Source organism: Maniola jurtina, chromosome 7 (assembly GCF_905333055.1).
Source record: "Maniola jurtina chromosome 7, ilManJurt1.1, whole genome shotgun sequence".
Classification (NCBI taxonomy): Eukaryota; Metazoa; Arthropoda; class Insecta; order Lepidoptera; family Nymphalidae; genus Maniola; species Maniola jurtina.
In genome coordinates, this window is record NC_060035.1 from 8,576,072 (window position 1) to 8,602,185 (window position 26,114).

General features: G+C 35.9%; 2 protein-coding genes and 1 pseudogene across 2 annotated transcripts; all 3 read right to left on the reverse strand.

The window, feature by feature from the left end:
• Positions 1 to 1,530: 1,530 nt before the first annotated feature.
• On the reverse strand, positions 1,531 to 2,232 carry LOC123866598 (endocuticle structural glycoprotein ABD-4-like). Its single transcript, XM_045908248.1, has 2 exons — positions 2,185 to 2,232; positions 1,531 to 1,964 (listed from the first exon to the last, which is right to left on the reverse strand). Exons 1-2 carry the CDS (start codon positions 2,194 to 2,196, stop codon positions 1,593 to 1,595), a joined length of 384 nt encoding a protein of 127 aa, XP_045764204.1. The 5' UTR covers positions 2,197 to 2,232; the 3' UTR covers positions 1,531 to 1,592.
• Positions 2,233 to 6,588: 4,356 nt separating this feature from the next.
• Positions 6,589 to 20,957, reverse strand: LOC123866752 (annotated as a pseudogene).
• Positions 20,958 to 22,034: 1,077 nt separating this feature from the next.
• On the reverse strand, positions 22,035 to 23,961 carry LOC123867190 (larval cuticle protein 1-like). Its single transcript, XM_045909120.1, has 3 exons — positions 23,642 to 23,961; positions 23,156 to 23,271; positions 22,035 to 22,488 (listed from the first exon to the last, which is right to left on the reverse strand). Exons 1-3 carry the CDS (start codon positions 23,648 to 23,650, stop codon positions 22,275 to 22,277), a joined length of 339 nt encoding a protein of 112 aa, XP_045765076.1. The 5' UTR covers positions 23,651 to 23,961; the 3' UTR covers positions 22,035 to 22,274.
• Positions 23,962 to 26,114: the final 2,153 nt, after the last annotated feature.

The following is a 26,114-nucleotide window of genomic DNA, read 5'->3' on the forward strand; positions in this document are numbered from 1 at the left end:
AAATTAGATGCATGCATTACGAAATTAGACGTTTACACGTGCAATTTGATAATGAAATTAATATAGTGAAACTAATTGCGAAATGTAAGTTCCGCTTTATAGGTCGCATTGCAATACATGCCGGACATAAGCTAGTAAAAAATAAAAATTGGACTAAAACAATTCAATCCATATTTAATACTAGCCGATGCCCGCGACTTCGCCCGCGTGGATTTAGGTTTTTTGAAATCCCGTGGGAACTCTTTGATTTTCCGGGATAAAAAGTAGCCTATGTGCTAATCCAGGATATTATCTATCTCCATTCCGAATTTCAGCCAAATCCGTCCAGTAGTTTTTGCGTGAAGGAGTAACAAACATACACACACACACACACACACACACACACACATACAAACTTTCGCCTTTATAATATTAGTGTGATAGTGTGATTATTATAAATGCGAAAGTGCTAGTTTTTCACGGCCCAATAGTTTAACCGATTTTGATGAAATTTGGTACATAGGGATATATTTCCCGGGATGTAAACTAATATCCCGGGAAAAGACGTGGGAATCAAATCAAAGAGTTCTCACGGGATTCTTAAATGCTCATCTGCTGAACCCATTTTTGTAAAATTTGGTACAGGGATAGCTTGCATCCCGGAAATACAGACCAACAGAGGCAACTTTTTATCCCGGAAAATCAAAGAATTCCTACGGGATTTTCAAAAACCTAAATCCACGCGGATGAAGTCGCGGGTATTATCTAGTACAAAATAAATTTTCGTGATCCTAATCAAGTAGGAACAACGATAAATCTATAATTATGCCGTCAGCGTATACTTATATTAAGTACTTAAATATACTTTAAGGAAATAGGACTATTATTTTGCTAGGTTAAACCAACATCAAAATATTCAAAGATCCAATTTTCTTAGAAATAATATAACTAAGAACTTATTAACTGATCGATTGCTTAAAAGGTCAATACTTATTTTTTGCCTAGCATAGTTTTTTGAAAAATACCTACCTAAACTATTAAATGATTCATAAAATTTAGTCGTAATCTAGTAAATTCCTCAAAACAGTTTGATCTATAAGGTAATGAAGTAGGTATTATACCTACTGATAAGATGACAAAGGTAAGATTAAATTCATAGAACTGTAATTTATATTATTGATAAATGTAATTAATCTCTATTCATGTATGTAATCTTATTAACCTCCACCTAACTTAGTTAATATAGATTATGTACCTCTACGTGAAAGAAAATAAAAAATATATTTCATTTGGTATAATTAAATGTTATATTTGGTCTACAAAAGTACAAAAATATAAATAATAACTATTCAAAGTAGTTCAACTTTTAAACTACGTCAATAAAAAACGACGTTGTGTGTCTCGTTCGAAAATCAGTATTATTATATCAAATTTTCTAGATATCATACGAATTTGATACAATAATTTTTGATTGTAGGTTATAGGTTAATTGTGGAATGATTCCAACCTGCGGCAAATTATTTACATCGCATACAGCGTTCACCGACCTGCGCGAATTTTTATTAGGGTAGATGCGGCTTGACGTGAATCTGTAGCAGTGCAGTTGAAGGCTGTTAATTTTCCGGCTGCGGAGGAGCGGTGGCGAGGTAGGCGAGGGCACGTTGGATGGCCTCCGGCACTGGGGGAGCTGTAGGAAGGTGAGCACCTTGGGGCTGGAAGCCGTTTTCGTCGGCTGTGTACGTTAGCTGAATGTTGGTTCCGTCATCGCTCGGATACTGGAATTGACCTTTGACTTCTATTGCTTCAACATCCCCAACTTTCTTCAGATCACCCTGCTGGTCTGCGCTAATACCGTTCCCCGTTTCAAATGAATATTGGTATGAACCGTCTCCATTGATTTGGCTGTCCTGACGGACTATGGGAATGGGCTCAGCCGGGGCTTGAGGGGCCGCCAGTGCCACCGCAGCGAAAAGAGCTACCAAAACCTGAAAACCCACAATTCTATTATTACCGATCACATTATTTCACACTATACAACTATCAAGAACACTCTAAGTACAATTTTATTCCTATGTATAAACTAGAACACTACAGTATGAACTGTAAACAACACATGATAATCATTATTAGTGTTGCAAATGGACACATCGTTTATCACTTCACTGACACTAATAACTGAATTCGAAATCACCATAAAGCACTTACAAAAGATTTCATTTTTGTATTGTTTGATATACTTAGTTGATGTATCAATACAAGATACTGTTATTGAATGATGCTTATGTATCCTGATAATTTGAGTATTTATAGTAGACTTAAGTTACCCACCTCCCTGCAATCCTAGTTTTGCAATCCTAAGTGATGTCGCAAAATCTATGAAATAAGTAAACAGTGGATGCATTACCTCGAGATGTATATGTCAACTTGGTGCGGTAACGGCTTTCAACAAAGCTAACGGATTTTCATTTGTTCAGTATTGACCTTAAAGCAAGTGTGTTTACGTCCACAAAATCACACTGCTTTGCATTCCTTGATCACACAATTCATTAGTATGTAGTTACACAAAGTTTTTAGTGTCCGTCCATCATCATTCAATTTCGTAAGATGCAAGAAATCACATTTTGATTTTGCTCCGTTAATTTAAAGACAATTTGCGTTATGCGTTATTATTGCCGAGGCTAATTATTATTAAGTATCGCTGGCCTTCTATCTCCGTGAGATTTTATTTTCATCATCATCATCATCATCATCATCATCGCCGGCACACGCGGTTACTGGGGTCTGACTATGGGTCTCTTCTAAAATGAGAAGGGTTGGCTGACTAAGTGCGTATTGACAGACATGGTACCTTTGAGAACATCATGGAGAAATCTCCGACATGCAGGCCTCACAATGTTTTTCTTCGTGATTAAATCAAGTGAGTCAGAAATGTGTGCCCGGGATCGGACCTAAGATGCCCCGACTAGGAGCCAGAAGTTGAAATCACCATTAGGCTATTAATATTATGTATTTCTAATGTATCTTTTATAGAGTACAACAAAGTATATTTTCTACATCTCTTACCTTTACCTAAAACCTATCTACCTTTTAGAGAATAAATCTAAAAGGCATGCTCAAAAAATGCGGCCGGTCTTGGTACTAATCCATGTGGGCTTGATTTTACGATTACAATTACGTATTGTAAACCACTCCTCTGTGTTTCATCATTTCATGTCATTTATCTAGACCAGCAAGACCGCAACATACAATGTTCAATAGGATTTGCAACGACAGCGATCTAGAGCTCTCCTAAAAAGCTCACATTTAACTATTGTCATTGCAAATTAGTGTAGGTATTGTATCGCTTAACCTAGATTGCTATATGATTACAATGCAATTTTTATATTAAATCTACCAGTACAAAATCCCGACTTCGCTTGAAGGTTATGTTTATCGATTTATAATGAAGTCTCAGACTGCCACTACCTTTCATCTTATTGATAATATTAACAAGCCTATAAAATTATCTAAGCTAAAAACTATGCGATTTAAAATAAAATAAAAATCTATTTTAGAATGTACTTTCATGATACCACACTTGACCTAGTAAAGCTACGTTAAAATTTGAACCCCCTCCTCTCCCCTCCTTTCCGCCCTTTTTACAATGAAAATCAAGTAATTAATTGTTACTTTTTAGCAACGTTCCATTTTCAAACTTTGACTAACCCTCAGCAATAGTATGCTTTTACTTTATCTAAATAATTATATAGAAGGAAAAGGTGACTGACTGATGTACTAAGTGGTCTTTTCAACGCACATGCTCAAACTTTTGGATGGATCGGGCTGTTTGACATGCTGGTTTGATATACTTAGCTATTATAACGTAGACATCCGCTAAGAAAGGGTTTTTGAAATTTCAACCCTTAAGCTTAAGAGGGTAAAATAGGATGCTTAAAATTTGTGAAGTCGACGCGGACGAAGTCGCGGGCGTCATCTAGGTAATAGAATTTAAAATTTAAAGATCTTGGTAGGTTATGTTAGCTGACATCCGTTGGCTGAGTACGTAATAAGGAATTTCCGGTCCCTTGTGCTTCGTCGTCAGACGATGAGATTCGTGAGGTTTTTAGCCGGCAATAGTCCAATATAACTACAACGCTCCCTCGTGGCCAGTGGTATCTATGATGCATTTTTCTCGCGAGGAAAAAAAAGGCTCTAGATCTGGAACATAATATCATCTTATCGTGCATTTATTTATTTGCTTTTCATAATATTATTTTCATGAAACATAGTTCTAAGTTTCCCTTACTCTACTTACCTACCATAAATTCAAATCAAGGTATCTCGGGTCTATTAAACTGATCTCAGTGAATATGATCTACTTGGTATCAAATTGTGAAAAGATTCTTCTCAATCAACCCAGTAGCTTTTGACTGATGCCCTTGAACTAACCTACAAACAGATAAACAATTACAATTTAGATTAGACGACCTCCCTGGCGCTGTGGTCTTATATAAGCGGGAGGTCCCGGGTTGATTTCCTGCAGGGGAAATTTGGAATTGTATAATTTCTAAACTCTGATCTGATCTGATGGGAGGCTTTTGCCGTGGCTAGTTACCACCCTACCGGCAAAAAAGTGCCACCAAGCAATTTAGCATTCCGATACGATGCCGTGTAGAAACCCCATGGCTAAGCCAAAGGGTTTAAAAACTGCCATACTCTTTCCAGCCATGCCACTGCCACACCCGCATCCATCTTAGACTGCATCAGCACTTACCACCAAGTGAGACTGCAGTCAAGGCCTAACTTGTACATGAATACAAGAAAAATAAAAAAATACCAGTTGCAGAATAATTAATTATTAGTATTATATAAATACGATCTATTTATTACTACTTGTTCGTATAATTTGCAATAAATAACTATTTGTTTATATGCGTTATTAATCTAACATGATCACTGACTATCACGCTTGTCTAATAATGGTCCAAGATCCCAGCGCCACCTGACGTTACTTATTTATAATTATGTTATAAACTTAAAATATTGTGTGGGATAGAGTGTAAGTGTGTACTTCTAACATACGCATATCTGCCAACTGTGATTTTAAAGATTTCAGCTACTAAAGGTTAAATACCTTTAGTAGCTGAAATCTTTGAAACATGTTTATATATATGACAATCTACCGTTTAATTATAATATCACTAGTGAGATTGTGATATCACGGCTATGACAATATACCTGCGATATAAACACTAACACTACTTTATCCCATACATATTGTTTCTCAGAAAACAAATAGGTAAGGTCTGGCGGTTCTAGGATCTTGCTCTATAGGGGTTATTAGTTCAAGCTCTTCAAAAAATCGTTAAACGTGTTTACGACATATGATTAACAGGCGTCGGGTATGTGGAGTTTATGGCGATGGCTGGCGACCTTGACACGGGAGGGAAAGTGAACAGACGAGTCGTTGGGCAACTTAGGCGTCATCAACTATATAGGTACAACTAGGAGATCCGTTGACGGCCGCCCAAGCCCGCACATGTGCACGATGTGACCGCGTGGGAAGCGCTTTTCAAGTTTATTCGGTTTCCTATTTATTAAAGACAAGCTGATGCCCGCAACTTCGTCCGCGTGGATTTAGGATCTTAAGAATTCCGTGGTAAATCTTAGGTTTTCTAGGATAAATGTAGGTCTCTTATGCTACTCTTCACATCTTTAAATAATATTATATTATTCAAAAATAAAAAATCTTGTTGTGACGTGACTGAAGGACAAACCAACAACCCTACAAATAAACAAACTTTCGCATCTATAACTAATAGAAAATGGGTAGTGATCAAAAGAGGAGGAGGGACCTATTTTTTTAGTCATCCCTCCATGGTAAGTAGTTAGAACCCATTGAGTTAATTGTTTTTTTCAATCCGGTTTTTTAGGATTTTGAAACAACATGGTGGTCGGGACAGTAAAATTTACAAACACAATTTGATTTGAGTATAACATTTGAAGTATGAATAACTATTACGTAGGTAGACGTAGACCGATACAAAAAATCTACAGACTAGATCGACAGACTTGTACTACTGACCAATATAAATTGTATGTTAGTCGCAATCACTTGTATCGTTTTATTTTCCTTTTCAGATATTATGCCTAATTACTTACAAAATATCTCTGCCAACTAACGTATTGTACCTACTATAGAATTATAGATAAACAAACAATGTAAAACTTTGTCGGGTGACTGCTAAAGTTCAATGGTGAAATAAAACACATATTATTAGGCCAATAAAATTGATAATCAAAAAAAACTCGTAATAACTTCAAAACATTTAATTTCATTGACGTCGTTCAAATTAATATTAAAACTATACAATTATTATTCAGGACTAATTTTTTCAATCGCCAAAATATAATCGAAAATCTATCAAAATATCAAACTTATTTATTGGTTACAGTTTTTTTGGTAATAGAAAAAAATAGGCCTATGCTTATAGTAATGTACTTAGGTATATCTATGTTTTTTACTATTCTATCACATAAAGGTATCTAACCTAACCGCTTACTCTGTACCGTTGATGTTTGTTTTACAGCCTCTTGTAGTTACAATAAATAATATTTTATGCTACCTTGTTAAACTAGTCTGTACTGGTTAGCCTCAGGGGCTGGAGGTGGCAAAGTGGCGAGGTGATCCAGAGCCTTCTGGATTTCTATGGGTACGGGGTGAGGCGTTGGCAAATGGGCACCTTGAGGCTGGAAGCCCTTCTCATCCGCTACATACTGTAGTTGAATAATCTGAAACAATCGATAGATGACTACTAGATGATACTATGATTTATAATTTTGTATTTATCTAGATGCGTAACTGAAAAAAAGTCATGGATCAGAGGGATTTAGAACTTCAAACATCGCTCTTTCCTAGTAACCATCATAAAATAATATAAAGTACAGTCGGAATTATTTTCTAAAAATGTAAAATTAGGTACCTACTAAAGTATTATCATGCTTGGAAGTGTGTGATACTTTTTCACTGTAAGAAACTAACTGCTAAAAAAGTAAGTTTTTGAAAATGTTCAAGTCCAGTAAATGCACTTTTACAGATCAGATTCCAATATTTACCTACTATCTGTACTTTCTATGTTTATGTCTACTGTTTTTTTGTAGTTTTATGTCAAGACTCAAGCTTTTATACAAAATTAAAACCTACCCTTTATTCACCCTTAAAAAAGCAAAGTTTTTCGGCATCAAATCTCTTAGAGAATAAACTAAGATGAGCGTGACTTAAGCGCCTACTAAAAATATTGCCTCATAGTTTTATACTAGACAGTTGCAATGTAATTTTAGCCTAGGCGATATGAAATGTAATGCTTCGTATAACTCACAGAACGAAAAGTTTCGATATCGTACTTTTGCTAAAAAAAATTGCAAGAGTGTACCTACCAACCAGCCACCAGTAGGTGAAAAAGCTTTAACAGTTGAGTATGTATGTGTTTTACTAAATAAAAAGTGGATGTTTAAAGGCCCTTACTACTAATTTATACCCACCCTGTTTATTAATATCTCTCGCAATATGATTGATGTATTAAGTATCTAGGGATCTTACTTTATATATATCCAATTTAAACCTAAAGTAATACCTTATACCTCCCGCAATAGTATGCTGGCGCCATACAATGAATAATTTTATTACATACCTATCTAGGAAATCAAGTTTAGAACAACATTATTTTTTGCGAAACAATAATAATAACAAGCAATAAAAATGCTATGAATATTTTAGTTAATAACAAAAACACGATATCATGAGAATTCTTATTTTGAAGAGCTCTTGGATTAAGGTGGTAAACGGACGCTGCAAAAACCTTCCATCCAGATACCTACTTGCTATCCTAGCCCAATCATAATCGAGTCAATCTGTCAATGAGCTAGGCTTTAGCAGCCTAAGGATCCAAATAAACTACATAAGGACTGGGGTAGAAAACAAGAGGAAACCACTGCAACTTCCAAAACAGTCATCATGAAAATACTTATAACCCGAGCGATTATCCGCTTAAGATGGATGTGACGTCGGTCTGCGGGGCCTGCCCGCGAAGATCAAATTTAATTTGATTTTTCGCAATTTGTAAGCTAATACGACAACGAGGCTTATGGCATTTTAATTGCGCCAATGGCAGTATCATCCTCACAGGTTTATATAAAATCTTTACTTGAAAGGGTCCAGTTTACAAAATTTAGCTCTAGTATCGACTATATCTCACAAATTAGTCGGTACTAGAGCTAATTTCTTAAACTGGACAAGTCACGAGGCAGCAGGAGGAGGTAGATTATTCATGGAAATCCAGCTACTGGAATATCTGCTAAGTAGTGCCCGCGACTAAACTTGCGCTGAAAAGCTTCATATATTAGAGAGTGGAGACGGGACCATCAAATGCGGCCTCACTATCTATATATAGACTCAATAAAACATTGGAAAGATAAGGGATGTTACTGACTCCCATGGCGTATAATTTGCTGTAGCAGCCAAATGTTGTTCCACACCACAAGAATTGTGTAGCTTTGAATGAGCGGATTATTCATCAACGCGAAACTAAAAGCATCGCCAGTAAATCTAGTAGTCGTGCAAATATATTATGCTCTCATCAGGACTTCCAGTGGCGAGATAGTAGAGAAGATTATTCAAAACTGGAGATCACCATCACCAAAGTCCATAGAGAACCTCTGGTAAATACTGGGCAACTCTTTTATTTATTATCGAAATAAATGTTAGTGATGAAAACTTGGTCGAACGGTTAACGTGCTCTACGAGGCACAGATTAAATGAAAAACCAAATTCAGCCTTTCAGTCAGTCACCCATCCAGTTACCAGCAAGAGTCAACGCTGCTTGGCAAGTAATCGTTTGATTTATGCGCTGTCGCAACTAAGACATGCGTCTGGTAAGGATTTTTTTGCTGTAAATCAATTTGAATACAATATTACCTGTCCGTCTGGCGCTGTGTACTTGTATTGTCCTTGCGCAGATTGAGCTTCTTGTTCAGGTATACCAAGGTTCTTTACAAAGCCTGCCTCTTCAGCACTAATACCGTTACCAGTTTCGTAACTGAAAAATGTCAATAAAAACTTAAAACAAACTGCCAGTATTTCATTTAATATTATTGTCGTGACTGAATTTTTTTATTCTGATTTTCCTGGATTTTCCACATTTCTGATTTTGATTTGTATCAAAAAAGACACAGTTTCAAATTCATAATAAGTATTAATGACGAAGTATCGATTTCCAATCTGAATATTTTGTAGACATATTCTTTTTTTTTCCTCTCTCGTCTGGCTTTACAAAGATTAGCCAATGTCATGTTTGTAGTTATTTGTAACAAGTTAGTTAAACTATACAAGTAGGTATGGACCCCATCTGTGCCGGCGCTCGCCGACACACGCACGGCACCCCCTTAGAGCGCTTTCCAGTCAGTTTTAACAAAAAAAAAACACTACAAAAAAGATTCCGACGAATTGATAACCTCCTCCTTTTTTTGAAGTCGGTTAAAAAAGGCAGAGCACGCCCGCCAGCTAACACCAACACATACGAAGTCCAAACATATTCTATACTAAGTTTACAGATGCGAAAATGGATCTGTCTGTCTGTTAGGTACCTTTTTGCCGTCCATCTGCTTGTCAACTTTAACGAAAGATTTCTGGAGACAAATATAGGCTGATTTTTATACCAGAAAATCAAAGAGTTCCCACATAGTTTTTAAAAACCTAAATCCATGAAGACGCAGCATACTAGGTAGGTGCTCATTGCGTTGCAGTTCGACACGCGCGCCGTACTTTGAGGATGCAAATACCAGAAGCCATCATTTAAGTTTACACATAGGTAGATAACGAACAGACAGACTGACAAATATTATTAATTTTTACATATAAAATACTCTTTGCCTTTTTTAACCCATGGTGATTTTCGATTGCGAGTACTAGGGATTGAAACTAATGTAACTACAAGTAAAATTAGAATTTAATTTTCGGTATGGATAATTAATGGATATTGGATATGGATAAATGGATTATGATATAATGTTCAAGCGCTATTTTCGTAATTTATAACTGCAATAGCTCCATTTCAACGTTAAACCTACCTCAATAATTATAATAATTTATTTGGTAAAACCGGATAAGTATAAATCATCTTCACGAGTATAAGATACACTCGGAGTGAGTTCATTCGGATAATATGAAAGTTTTACGAAATCAGTCATCTCAAATGAGTAAGTTACCTTGACATGTCAATAGTCGATAATAAATAAATAATTATTTAACCGAACTTGGCATTGAGTTAAATCGATTGATATGCCTGCCTCCCTATGTGCTTGTGTTCTATGAATACTACAAGGCAGGCTTTCGAAGCTTTACAAACGTGTTTTTTGCCAACTGTCTGCATACAAATCTGAACTCATTTACAAGCAAAACGACCTAATACTGAACTGAAATTGAATCCAAAGTTTTTGATAATTGAACACAAATTTGAACTAATTCAAGGCAAAATGACCTAAATCTGTTACAATTGAGTCCATAGCTCGTGATTTCGATCAAAACGGTACAAATACAGTAAAGTTTCTCGTAGTGCAATTACACTATTTTGTTCGCCAGCTCTTCAAATGTTATCGTTTTAGCCAAAATCTAAAAAATACTTACTTCCATTTATATGAGCCATCCGGGTTAATGATTTGGTCTTGCTGGATGATGGGGATAGGTTCTGTGGTGTACTGTTGCTGCTGTTGAAACAAATATGGTTGTATGTTGCTGACATCCGCTGCTACTGCTCCAGCAACCACTACTAATAAGAACTAGTAAAAAAGAATAAATTGTGTGAATTAACCATTTAATGCAACAACTAAAGTCTTGAACTAACAAATTGCCGCTCAATAATATCTGAAAGTTTAAAAATATTTTTTCGTACAATATTTTTAGGTATTTCTTCAATTTCAGAAGGGATATAATAAAACGCGCGAAAAACAAAAAAGTTGATGACTCAATTGAGGTAGGTTAATTTTAAAGCGAGCTGTGGTTTATATATGTTTGCGAAAAATTAATATAACTAGCGATAATTTATAGAGCACAAGAAATACCTTAAATGGGATGAGTAAAACAATTTTCTTTCCGTAAAAACTTAAATACGAGACTTACTTACTTAGTTACTCGTATAGGGATACTTTTATTTCGCACTTATATTAAAAGGCTTGAAGTTTTGCGTTATAATTACACTAGCTTTCAAAGTTTATAATTATTTTTATGATAGTGCTTTACCCACACTTCAAAGAAATTTCTAAATAACTTTAAATACATATTAAAAACCGCGGAGCCGGAAGGATTCGAACCCGTGCGTCTCCCCTGGATATCACACCCCGAACGCCTTTGACCGCTAGGCTTAGTGAACCGTGGCCTATCATGGCCGTGGTATTTTTGATATATTGTATTTAAAATTACTTAGCTTTTAGACTTGTTTTGAACTTACAGTGCACTTCATGTTGGGTCCACTTCAAATGCAAGTTGAAAGCTTACAAAAGGCAAAGAGAGGAGTGATGCACTGTGATTTAACCCCTGGTATTTATATGATTTTTTGTTGCATTACGCATCGGCACCGATTCAAAGTTCATATTTTACGGCGGTGTATGACAAAGGATGAGTACAGAACGTCCCTTATTCAGATGTTATATCTACATGGCCTCACGTACCACATGTGTATGATACCTATGTACGAATATTACCTAATCGTCTCTTAAAACTCTGAGAGAAAGGCAATTATACCAAAAGTTCAAATAGGGATTGAAACCAGGACCCATGACGAAAAATTTTAATAATAGGTAAGTCCGGGGTATCTGTCGTAGCTCGATCGTTGAATTTTATTTAGGTAGGTAGGTACATGCCCTGCATATTTGATTGATAGCTAGAGTCACATATCGAGAAATATCACACTGTCTATTGTCTATATCATGATGTGTCTTGGCTTGATTAATTAAATGAAATCGTTTATCGAATTCTCCTGTAGCGTTTATACGGTCAATGATATTTGTATGACAACTCGAAAGACTCGGACTCGGAGTATTTGGTCTGGGCCTCCTTCCGGGGTCCTTATTCAATGAGGTTCGAAACAAGTCGAGCATATACCGACAAGCAAGTGAGTGAACCCGTAATACATATGACATACCTATGTACATTTTCCTGAACTTCATTGCATGTTTCAAATGCATAATATGAGGTTGTTATCCAAGGTCATATAGGCAGTAAGTATAGCTTCATAATAGTAATAGTATATACTTGTTTTAAGTTAAATATATAAGAAAAAACCGGCCAAGTGCGAGTCAGACTTGCGCACTAAGGGTTCCATACTCGGGTATTTATTTTAATATTTTGCATGATAACTCAAAAACTATTATGCTTAAAAATAAAAAATAAACAGTTTTATAATGTACAGGTAAAGTCCTTTCATTTGATACCCCACTTGGTATAGTTATCTTGCTCTGAAAATTGAAACACATTTTAATTTTTATTTCTGTGATGTAACCACAAATTCACGGTTTTTGGATTTATTCCTTTAGTTGTGCTATATGACCTACTTACCTGCCTTTCATTATTCTAAGTCAACGGGAAGTACCCTATAGGTTTTCTTGACAGATTTGACGGACGGACGGGCGGACGGACGGATGGCGGAGGGACGGACGGACGGCGGACGGACAGACGGACGGCGGACGGACGGACGGACGGACGGACGGACAGACAGACAGACAGACAGACAGACAACAAAGTGATCCTATAACGGGTTCCGTTTTTCCTTTTGAAGTACGGAACCCTAAAAACATAAAATTAGCGACAATACACACCAGAAAAATTCCAATGCCGTGCAGCTTTGCCGTACGTAGTGTGTTTACCTACTTATCTAATCTGTGATGCCGGATTTATAGGGACTTGACTTCCTTAGTAGGTAGTTACGCTCAGAAACTATTGAAAAGTAAACAGAAACTTATGTAAGTACCAAAAGATTTATAAAATCTAAACAGAACAGCTGTAAGTAATGAGTTGTAAATTAGGTATAAATGAAAAATCGCCAAACATATTTTGACCCATAGATGCATCAGAATATGCATATCTCCGAAACCTGTTACAAGAATGTGTGACATACTTCAACAAGGTTTTTTAAAACAAAAATTTATTGATGTTGCCTCATCAGCCTGTCATACATAATATCAAAATATTACTCTTTACTTTTATTCGCATTTTGTCAGCTTCACAATATGGGCATAATACGATATCTTGATTTCAGGTAAGTACCTACCTATTTATGTTTACAACATTAGCATGGAAAGTGCTTTGTTCCTACACATCAATAACTAAATATCGCGGGTGCAAACGTCCTTGTTATTATAACTAATTAACATGAATTCCTTATGATAATTTACAAACTTATGACATCATTAAATTAAGACAGAGCTGTATATTTGTCAAAATAAGTACCTTGAAAAGCGTATAAGTAGGTACGACTAGATAATGGCTTTGAAATTTTGAAAAATTATATGTTATCCTAAATTATGATGAAGTGAAATCGCTATTGTTACGCATTATATAACATAAGAAAACTAAGGTCACAGGCTTTTTACTATTTTGTTTGATACTCACACATTATTATTTAAGCTTACACCACGCACACATGCGCACACACACTAATACATGTACCTCTACATACACTTACTCGCTCGTAATACTATGCATGAAAATGCTGATAATATTGTTATGGAAAAACGGTGTGTTCTGACACAGAAGTACTCTTTTTACTTCTATAACTATAAATTTAAAAAACTCCCGACACAAAAACTTCTATAAGAAAACTAGAAAAGAGCTGATAATTTTCAAACGGCTGAACCGATTTTCTTCGATTATAGGAGGATTATATGAGGGATATAAGGAGGTAGTCAATAGTGATTTGAAATCAACTATTTTTTTTAAATAAACCATAATATATCTATACAGATACATAAGCGGTGATAACCTTCGGGAGGCACTGGATTTTATCTCAAGCATAGGTGTCCTCTAACTTCTCGGAGTTATGTGCCTCTTGAGAAATTAAATATCACTTTACATGAGGAAACCTGCATGCTTGAGAATGTTCTCTTGAAGGCCAATCCGCACTTGGCCATCGTGGTGCACTATGGTCTAAGCCCTACTTATTCTAAGAGGATGATGATTAAAAATTAATAGCAATTCCTTAACAACAATATGAAAAGAAATCATGTAGGTACGTAGGTACCGAAAATAAATTACTTATTTCAATGTGTCAATGGATTTACCTACATCTATTCAAATTATATTTTTAGTTAGTAAATGAAACAATTGGTAATAATTTGAATATAAAAATCATGATAAGTATTATATAATAATATGTATTCAGCATCAATTTACAAGAAGTCTCAATTTTTAAGCCTTTTTTAATTTTCCAAGTACTGCAGGGGCTATCAATGGATTGTTAAGGTTGTATCTTGGGTTGGTAGGATACCTTGCATCAATAGGTGCCAATGGATTGTACTGCCCAAACTGACTGAAGCGATTACGGTAGTCACTATAAAGGTTGTTGGGGGTAAAACGAGGATCGTAAGCTGCGTTTAAACCGTTATATAAAGGTGACGGAACAACACCCTTACCGTTGGCAGGTATGTGAACTCCAGAGTGTCTGAATCCTGAAAAAAGAAACTCTTTATTGGGCCATACAAACATATTTTTACCAGTCGTATCAGTCGATTATAAGATGTAGTAATAAGCTAGTTAAGTTAGTACTAATATTACATACAAAAACTAAATTCAGTCATTTATAGTAAGGAAAATAGTGTTATAATACCATTTTCGTCAGCGACGTAGTTCATTTGGATCGGTATACCCTCAGGAGATGTGTAAGCATAGCTGCCTTCTTTAACCTGTGCAATTACATTAATTATTATTAACATTTAATTTAACGTTTTTACTTTTAAGATATTATATAACTATTCCATCGAAATTTTTCCAACAAAATAAAATTAAATTGCGTATCTAATAACAGCTCCTTTGTATTACAGAAGCAGGCGTTATTTTGCGGAAGTCCATGATATACAAGGAACCAAAAGCTTAATTTGCTATAATCCGCCAAACCAACCATTACCATGCAGATTTCGTTGGTTTGGCGGATTATAGCAATAAGCTTTTGGTTCCTTGAACACCTCCTTTGATCAACAACATCACGGCTAGATTTTATTTTAGGTATATTATATTAATAACCTGAGTTCCTTGAGGTTCTCCAGTTTTGTCTATGTAAGCGTCTTTCAAGAACCCATTTTCTTGAGCTTGCTTACCGTCACCTGTTGCAAAACTGAAAACAAGTTTTAAAACTCCATTAAAACTTAACTAAAACTTTACCTCAAATTCCGTACCATCGTACAAGAAATAACACCTTTTTTATAGTGTAATCAACCCCAAATTCACGTTTTTCGGATTTTCCTTATCTTATTTACCTACTCATTAACCCTAAAACCCCTATTAACCTTAAAATAAGTTGTCTCAATAGGAAAACTCAAAGGTGAACGCAAACATTTTAATTGGTCAGAGTTTTGTTGCAGGAACTACATGACAGAGAAAACCCAGAGATCAGAGATGACAGAAAAAACTTTGGAAGGCGGTGTGGGACGCCAAGTTAGAAGACACACTGGAAATCGAAACGACTTCCGGCTAATGTTAAAAATTGTGGAATCAACGAAGACTGTAAATCTCAATTAAATGTGTAGCATCAAATTGTGGTAAGACACGTCCAGAAAACTTTTTATCGGCTTTATCTACAATGGAAGATAGTCTAGAATACTTGCATCACAAGCAAAATTTTCCGGCTTATATCGCTATGATTCAATTTTGTGAAAAATTGTTAATAATTTACGAGTGTTGTTAAGAGACCTAGAGTACCTAGAAATATTAAACACAATCTTTTTAGAAAATTAAATAAACGCACATGTAAGAGTCACTTCCATCGATTCCGTAGATAACCACAGGATAACCACTATTCAGATCTTGAATCACTCTAATTATAGAGTAACTCAAGATCGGAATAGAAGGTAACTATTTAACACTAAAAACTGAGATTATATTAACGCACCTTTAAGAGTGACTTGTATCAGTTTTGCGGATGTTAGAGTTACTCAAGATCGGAGTAGCAACTAGTAACTAATACAATAAAACACAATTTTTCAGATGATTATACAAACGCACCTATAAGAGTAACTTCCATCGATTCCATGGTTGTCAGAGTAACTCAAGATAGGTACTGTTGCGCTTGCTGGGTTGTAATATTGGCTGTATCCAGGTGTAAGTGGAGTTCGTCCTGCGTAGTACGGATTCAGCGGAGATGCTAACCCAGCTGGTGCCACAGCTGGTCCATCCCCTAGGGCAGTCCCAACGCAACAACATATCGCCAAATACGTAACGAAGTTCATCTGTAAATCAAAGAATAAGAAAAGTAACACCACACAAACAGCTCTAATTTTTGTATAATACCTATTATTATTATTAATAAGTTTTTTTCGTTCGTACCTAGATATTTTTTTTATTTTGTTTTATAAATATTATGTTCTATCAAAATGGAATTAAAAAAAAAAAAAATAATATGTTCAGCACATTACAATAAAGTTTAAGTAGTGCTGATACCTTTATATTTTTGTTTGCACTTCTTGTACTTACTTTGTTACTGATATTGTGGGAACTGAAATAACCATTTATAGGCAGCGGGGTGTCTTAGTAGCTACAGATATTTTTTGTTATACCATCACTCAAACGTGAATTTTACACACAACTACTTCTTATCATTTACCACTTTATACTTTAAATCTTCAAAGATCTTCGAAATTAAGTTTAAAATACAGTAAAAACATTACGACAGATATAACCTGTCCGAATAATTACGCTGGTTATATTATTTTCAAAAGTATTTAATAGGACTTCTACGCTAGTTTTTCAATTAAGTACCTAGTTAATTTATTGCAGATCCAAGGATTATGTAGTCATTAAAACCATGATGATAATTTAATTTTTTACAGGATTAAAATTCTGTTTGATACAAATTTATGTCTGTTAAACTTTTCACTATTTCAATACTTGGTCCTAAATTGAAAGCTTGCAAACCTAAAGCTGAGTCCGCTGCGTCGGGAGATACTCGTATAAGCTCGATATTTTCGTGGAGACGATGATATAGGGACCCACACATTTGAATTTGAATATGACCATAGCATCTTTGAACATTCATACTCGTATCTACTAATAATTCATCAATCATACTCGTAACTACTAATAAAAATGCGAAAATATGTATGTCTGGTCCCTTTTCACACCTCATCCGTTTAACCAATTTTGACGAAAGGAAGTGGTATGTTTCGGAAGGTTGCTCGCATCTTGGTGATGGTCATAGACTACTTTTTATCTCGAAAGATCTTAAGAGTTCCTGCGGGAATCAAAAAATCTAAATCTACGCCGATGAAGTCGCGGAAATCATCAGCTCGTGTAACAAGAAGGTCTTCGCACACTACACAAACCCGACGCCAACTCTATTGGGACTCAACTCACAGTAGGTAAAGCATGGAAGCGTGAGTTTTAAATCGTGTACCCTACGAGTTTTCAACATTGACGAGTATAATTTAAAAGTGCGAGTGGACCACGCGTGGTTTACGCATCGAACACGTCTTCTCTCAATTCAATATTGGAAATTCGATTGTAAGAAACACTATGTGAAGCTCACATCTCTACTATACTGAGTCAAGTCAGAGTGGAGTCGGCTTCGAGTCTGTGAAATATGCAAAGACCTTAAAGATATTGCAAGGTTTAACGCACGTGGGTGCGTATTTTTACAATGGAATATTACATATATGGAAAATATTACAGACACACATCAAAGACATAATATCCACGCTTACAGGCTTCATTTGGGCAATGGGTAATCGTCAGGCGAAAAGTTGAGTTTTCATGTGTCTATTTATTTATTTAAACAATTGCTTAACAGGGCTCTCTCCGTCACTCGCTTCATACAATCTTAGTTCCAATTTCATTTGAATATTAAGCAACCAAAGTCCACGAAATTTTGCAGACATATTCTAGAAACTAATATGTGTCTGTGGTGTTTTAGATTTTTCTAAAAATGTGTAGTTTTAAAATTACAGGGGCTCAAAGATTTGTATGTAAATTTTTAAGACCGCGTAACTTTGAAACCGAATATTTTAACAGAAATCTGGAAAACCACAGACATAGATATTAGTTTCTAGAATATGTCTGCAGAATTTCATGGACTTTGGTTGCTTAATACATATTCAAATGAAATTGGAACTACGTTTGTATGAAGCGAGTGACGGAGAGACCCCTCTTAAAACTATGACAAAGAATAAGATACAGGAAAGATTCACAAACAAAGGGCGACCTATATAATAAATAACTTCAATTAAAGATGTTGAACACAGCTTGGAATTTGTATTCCAATAATTAAAATATGTATTGCGAAATGTATTTTACATTTACATTTCGCACTATATGATTAGTAGGAACCATAAATAAATATGTAGGTATATTATTTATTAGAGTTCAGGGACTATAAAATATAACGAACTTATATATGTAGCTAGGTATAAAATCTAGCTAGGTAGCTAGATTCACATAACAGAGGAAGATAAACTCCATTATTCTCTTAGAAGAAGGTCATGATAATTCATTAAATTCGGCATTACAATATAATGATATGATAACAATCTAACTATCAATTAAATTCTGATCTAACATCTTGTTGCTCTTAATTGCATGTACCTCATTTACATTTTTAACGAACGTATTTGCTTGTTTTGTAACGTTTTTTTTCCTATTTGGACGATAAAACTGTACCGTGCTTTAAATATCTCGTCAGTTGTAATCGAGGCTTAATTTGTAACACACTGAAAAGAAATTGAACGCTAAATTTTAATTTTAAAACAATAGGTAGGTACATAGGTAAAGCCGTATTCATAGAAAAGTAACTATCGTTTTAAAGATAGTATGTTGTGTAAATATGTACTCATGTAGGTAAAGCTATAGCCTAGTGGTTGTAAAGTCGCGCGTCGGCCTCATATTATGCCGCCTCTAACTTTTCGGTGTTGTGTGCATTTCAAACTATTAAAAGGCACGTGCTTTAACGGTGCAGGTTTTCTCCAGATGAACACATCATTAAGAAACCTGCATACCTGAGAGTTCTCCACAATGTTCTCAAGGATGGGTGTAGGTAAATAAATCTGCCAATACGCACTTTACCGATGTAATGGACAACCTATGGTCTATACCCTTCTCATTGTGAGTGAAAATCCGTGCTAGTGGGCCGGCAATGGGTTGAGGTGATAAGTGATAATAATAAATAACCTTTATTTAGCTAAAAAGTACATACGCAAGAAAAAATACAAACAGATAGAGCACCATAGTCCCAGGGTGATATAGTCCGGGGAGTTGATTGAGATGATGTAGACAATAATGCCTCTAATACACTATACATTGGTATAAACGACGCAGATGGAGCAAGCCTTTAAGAGGGGTCTTTCCATCACGCGCTCCATACAAACGTAGTTCCAATTTCATTTGAAAGTCGATGAAATTTTGCAGACATATAATTACAGTCTTAAAAATTCACATACAAATCTTTGAGCCCCTGTTATTTTAAAACTACATATTTTTAGAAAAATCTAAAACACCACAGGCACAGATATTAGTTTTTAAAATATGTCTGCAAAACATGAACTTTGGTTGCTTCATATTCAAATGAAATTGGAACTACGATTGTATGGAGTAAGTGATGGAGAGAGCCCTGTTAAGAAGCCCCTTATTGACTATGAACTCCAGTGTGTCTGGCAATGCATGACGTGATACTATCCGAAGTAAATATAAAAAAATTACATTTTATACATCTTTGATAGTTACCTGTTATCTGCCAAAGTCACCACGATCCAAACTTCATAATCGCTGATAGTTCCTCCTGTGATGGGGACATGATGCTTAGAGAAACTTTCAGCTTTTATAAAATAACGAAGGGCTGGCCCTCACAGGCTATTTCTCGCATAGGTATACAGAACAGAACACGTTGATCTAAAGTAAAATATAACTCAAAGGTCAAACACATCTATCTTAAGTTGCACTGCACTATAAAAGTAGCTTATACGCTTAAAACCGTAGGATCAGGCCTTCAATTTGCATTCGACAATTTTATATCATCTGTTCTTTGTAGTATGTTAGTTGAACACACCTAGTCATTTATTCATCTAAGGTCAATCGAGTTAATGTTATGCTCGTTTGAACTAAAAGTTTTGCGTTTTTATTTAAATTATTGTTTTGACTGAAAAAAATTGCTTGGTTCATAACTTATACCTAAGTAAGTTTTGTCTGCATTTTGTAAGTTCAGGCTGATGAAAATATGGAAAAACAGAAACATCACAAAGGCTACGAAGATCCGGCTCGTTCGAACACTTGCTATCCCATATTTTTATACCCTGCGGACAAGTTAAGATTGCGGCTGGTCGAGAAGAATAAAATTGATGTTTTGGAGTTGTTCTGCTGGAGGCGAATGCTAAGAGTCTCATGCACTGAATTTCGCGCCAACGACTTCTATACTCCAAGAACTCAGCAATCGGCACTAAACAACGTCTTTCAGTTAGTACAGCTACTTCCTACTCGTTAGTACGAGTAACGCCTGTACAGGTAGTACAGACGAAGGTAGTACAACTTAAATTCTTCGGACGTGTCTCCCGGCGTGAGAGTCCCGGTCAATGGAGTCACCATTGAGCGTCTAGTAGTGCAGGGCAAGGTGTAGCCTATCAGAAGGCGAGGAAGGTCGCCTACGCGATGAACCGACCAGATTAAGTCCGCCGTGGGCGGTGCCGTGCACGAGTGTACCAGACCATCCCGCCAGCAGGAAAAACTGACTAGTTCTCGTGAGCCATGAGGCGCATAACATCTGCCCCCACAAAAAGTCACTTCGTGATGACCACGTCCACTCCGTCAAGGGTGTTACGACGAAGAAAAAGTTTTGTTCTGTATTCTGTATATTAGTACCTATTAGTATTCTGTATGTTAAGTTCTGCATGCCTCAGAATTCTCTATAATGTTCTCAAAGGTGCGTAGTCTACCAATCCGGACTTGGTCCGCGTGCCGGACTATAACTTTCTCGTTCTAAGAAGAGACCTGTGCTCGGTAGTGAGCCGGCGCAGCGATGGTTTGATGATGACGAAGCAAGTTTTAATAGTGGATTTTATAGAATTTTACTAAAGCCTGGTTATATGTTAATCTATACTTACTAATAAATAAAATTGAAGTGTCTGACTGTAATTTTGAAATAACTACCATCATATTATCATATGGTTATTTGAACGATACCATAACCGAATCACACGTTTTTAAAAATTTTGTCTGTCTGTCTGCCTGTTTGACAGGGCTAATCTTCGGAACGGCTGGACCTATTTTGATGGGACTTTCACTGGCAAGTAGAGGATTAGCCAAGGGGGTAACATAGGGTACTTTTTTAACCAACTTTAAAAAATGGACTCTCAGACATGCACCGATATCTCTGAGATTTCTGAACCGATTTGCGTATTTTTTTAACGATAAAGAAATTTTGCGACATTGTTCCATAAAAAATTTGGATTCCAACTCCTCAATTCTGATGCTGCATGAGACCTGACCACCAAAGCTGATGACATTTAGAAACTGTCGGTTATAAATTGATATTGAAGGTATCTGTACCAAGTAAACGCTTTTTGGTTGACCTCGAGGACCCAACTCCTCAACCCTGATGCTGTAAGGGACTGCATTCCTAAAACCTGGTGATCCCTAGGGATTTTTAAAGGGTCTTTTAAATGTTTTTATGTGTTACAGAAACAAGTTGCATCCCGGGGACGGGCTATTACGGAGAGGCTACTTTTATCCTGGGAAAATCAAAAGTTCCTACGGGATTTTTAAAAACCTAAATCCACTCGGGCGAAGCTAGTTTTAATAATAAAAGCAAGGACTATTTAAAAAGTTTATTTGCTATACGAATTAAAAAAACGTAACGAACCATAACAAAATGTACAAAAATATGGCAGTGCGGGTGAGATTGCAACTAGCAATATGTGAGTATCAGCCAGTTGTCAATCCACATGCTCATCATGGCAAACATTGATTTCTCCGAATAAGGTACCATTTAATCTTACAGGTGCAATTCGACAAAGAATCGAGTAAATTGATTTAATTATTCACTCGATTATTTGTGGACGTTAACCTAGATATTGACTGCTTATCTCCTGGAGGGTGCTTGAGGGATGGAGGGTCCCTCCGCGTGGAAACCGGTCTCATCAGCGAAGTAGTTGACAGTTTCAACATTGCCTTCGTTGTCCTTGTAGGTGTAGCTTCCTCGGACAACAACTACGTTTTGGGGCTTGTTCTCGGCGTCCACGACTTGTTTGACTTCACCGGTTTCGCTGCGAGCAATGCCGTTTTCCGTTTCAAATCTGTAATAAAAATATGTATGATTTAATTTATTTAAAAATTCACTATCAATGTCTACCACAACTTCTTCCATTAAAAGTATTTATTTTGACATTCAGTAGAGTTGATAAAACATAATGATTACTCGACTGCGGCGAAGCCCAAAAGGAGGCTTTTGTTTTAACCTGAATGTAATGTATGCCTGCTCATAACTACTCCACGACTTAACCGATTATGATAAATGATACGTGATTAGATTCGGCTTGATGGCGCGAGTGTCACTACTACATAAAACTCTAAAAAAACAAAATGGTGGATTTTATGCTTTTTAATATTGTGCGGGATGCAGTGCAACCGGGGTTTTTTCGAAAACTTTTTATATTAAGATCTACTTGTCTTCATCGCATATAATTTAGTTATGTAGTTGCGTATATTCGAAATTGTAAATCCAAATTCATATTCAATTTATAATTAATATGATATTTTGTACTAACAAACTCGAGGTATGTAGGTACCTATGTACGGAGCCGTAATGACAAAAAAGCTGTGAACTTGTATACAAAGACATTCTGTAAAGGCAAAGGGTTTGCACTAAGCGTTGATGAATCAGTGAGTTAGAACGTTTATTTTTAATATTTATGTTCTAAAATTATATCTATTTTAAAAACTTATGAGAAAAAAATCACATACCCAAAGACGTAGCCACCCTCGGGGGTCTGGCTGCTTTCGGAGCGGAGGATCTTTGGGGGCTCGCTCTCAATGGCGGCGGCGGCAGCAACGGCCACGAAGGCAAGGGCGACAATGATCTATAAAATAATACAATTAGTAACGATATTGTAATAAAATAAAGTAAGTGTTAGGCTATTCAGATAAAAAGCCCTTTCTTAACAAAATACACTTGAAAATATACCAATCACGAATGGCAGAATCTAACGGCCAACACCAATCTATCTGTAATCTGTTGATAACTTCCTTAGAGGATCATTGCTATTTGTACAAAAAGACCATACAATTTTCCACAAACACCAACGTTGCTAAGAAACTTATGGAGAGATTACAGATAGGATTGATTGTTAATTTCGACCGTAAGTCAGGTAATTTTTAAAAATTGAACAGGTCCAATCACTACCATTTTAATTACTTAATCCACTTAATTAAACTACCCTTACAACGTACCACTTTCATGGTTGATTAGTTGTTTTGATTTCGTTGCTACGAGATGAGCGACTGATGCCTTAGTGTCCGAAGCGAATTCTTTTATACATTTCTCCCGGCTTCAACGGCCGCTTGTCTAACGTAATGTCAAATGCCACATGAGTTGGATGCGATGTCGATATTCCGGCTCTTCATACACACGCGAGTGACGTACCATTCTTATTTATGAGTTCTCGTATGGTGCACACATAATATTCGCGTAGTAGGAAACTGAATGGCCAGTAAATAAGTTCATAGTTAGTTTATTAATTGTGAATGTTTAGTGTTAAGGCTCCTTTTGAGATTGCATGGTTGTTAATCTAAAAACAATGTTATAAAATTAAATGAGTAATTCAAGACAAACATATTATCTATATAGTTTCCTATAATTATTTACAGAAGAAGTGTTCCACAGTTTAGCTTTAAAAGCATTACGTTTAGAAATAAACTGTAAGAGGTAAGGGAAGGGAAACTCTAACTATTCGAACACCTTAATAGGTACATAATGCGCTTATTAAATTCTAATTTAAGCATTGGTAACGTTACTGAAATGGAAATATTTTATTTGTGTACGCAAAATGTTAAAATAATACAAAAAATATGTGTGAAAGATATCTATAAACACAACAATAATTCTGCAATGGAACAAATGACGTGTCCGCCACAGCACGACAATCACGTAGGCAACTACTAAACTATTCTCTAGACTCTGATAATACCATATCAATTCTAAATCATTTTTTCTTTACGTAAACACTTTATTTATAACCAGCTATTTACTGTTCGCGGCTGTGCTCCCTTGGAAGTTTTGAAAAATCCGGCGTTATTTCTTGCCTAGATTATTAAAAAAACCTTTATGCAAAATTTTTGCTTGCTCGGTCCAAGGGTTTGAGGTTTTATAAGTCGGTTAGTAAGTTAGAATTTTTATTTTTATTGTATGACATAATATAGAAATATATTACGTATCTTTAATGTCCAAGTAAGCAAATTCCAGCATTATAAGTACCTTAGTTATAATCCATAATAATACTTAATATTATATTATACGTAAGAGTAGGTATTTTTTGCCGTGCCCCATCTGTTTACCTGACTCTGACGAAATTTTTTTGGTTTGGGGGAGATATCTTCCATTCCGGGCACGGACATAGGCTACTTTTGGTCGCGGAAATCAAAGAGCTGCCACGGGATTTTCGAAAATCTAAATCCTCCACGACCAAGTTCAGTGCATCATCTACTAGGTAGATACAACTTACATCCTGCAGATGGACATATACTACTTTTTATCCCGGAAAAGTTCTCACGGTATTTTATAAAACAGTCTCTGCGCAGACGAGGAACAATTATTGTTCGTGCTAAGGACAAAAATTGATCGCTAAGAGCTGCATCGCATAACATAGGTACTTGATGCACTAAAAGCACAGAGTTATGGTATGTTAATTTATTACCTATCAGAGGTTCGACGAAGCCGTCTAGTCAGAGCAACCATGCGGTACCGGTAACGAGCGTCCCGGGATCGGACTACTGTGTCTCCTTAAACTGTGCTAATAGTACCTACGGCGATACACCTTAGTATAACTACTGTCAGTGACATTTATTGCCCGACGACTCAGTTTAAAATACGTCGACTATAGTAAAAGATGAGGAACTTTCGTCCCCCGCGAACAATAGTACCTCGTCTACGTATTGTCTGTGATGATATTTGTTACTCTTTCACGCAAAAACTACTGGACTGGATTTGGCTGAGGAATAGAGATAGCCTTTAATGTTGGATTAACACATATACTACTTTTTATCCCGTAAAAATCCATGGTTCCCGCGGATTTATAAAACAAATCCACGCGGACAAAGTTGCGGGCATCATCTAGTTATAAAGTTTATACTCAAATATATACCTAAAAGTTTGCTATAAGATGACTACCTGTTAGGAGTAGCAAAAACTTAAAACTTTTTATTGATCTGGTGAGGCCATCAAGTTTGAATTCACCGTTTTATACTTTTTTTTAGCCAAAAACACATTAAGTAACAAAACGCCCGTCCTACTATCAAGGACTATGCCTGTTTTTTATTATTTTTAAGATGGGTAGAACTAACATAATATCTCTATATAAGACCTCCTTGTACTTTACAAAAAACTCGTATTAGATTCATCAAAATCGATGCAATATATAAGAATAGTGATTTATTTACACATCACTAGGTACATATTATAAAACAAGGTCTCTCCATCGTGTTTGTCTCTCTGTAAGTGCTAAACTCAAAAACTACTGTACGAATCTTTTGAGTTTCATAACGGAGACTGTTTTTTCGAAAAGGTTTACTCAGTCTTATTCATAAAAATTTGTAGAAGCTTTATTAGCTTGTTATAAGCAAAGTTCTCAAGCTATGTAAACTAGCTGAACTATGATCATAATAACTGTCGATTAAGTCGGCAAAAAATCAACCATCTGAGAGTTTT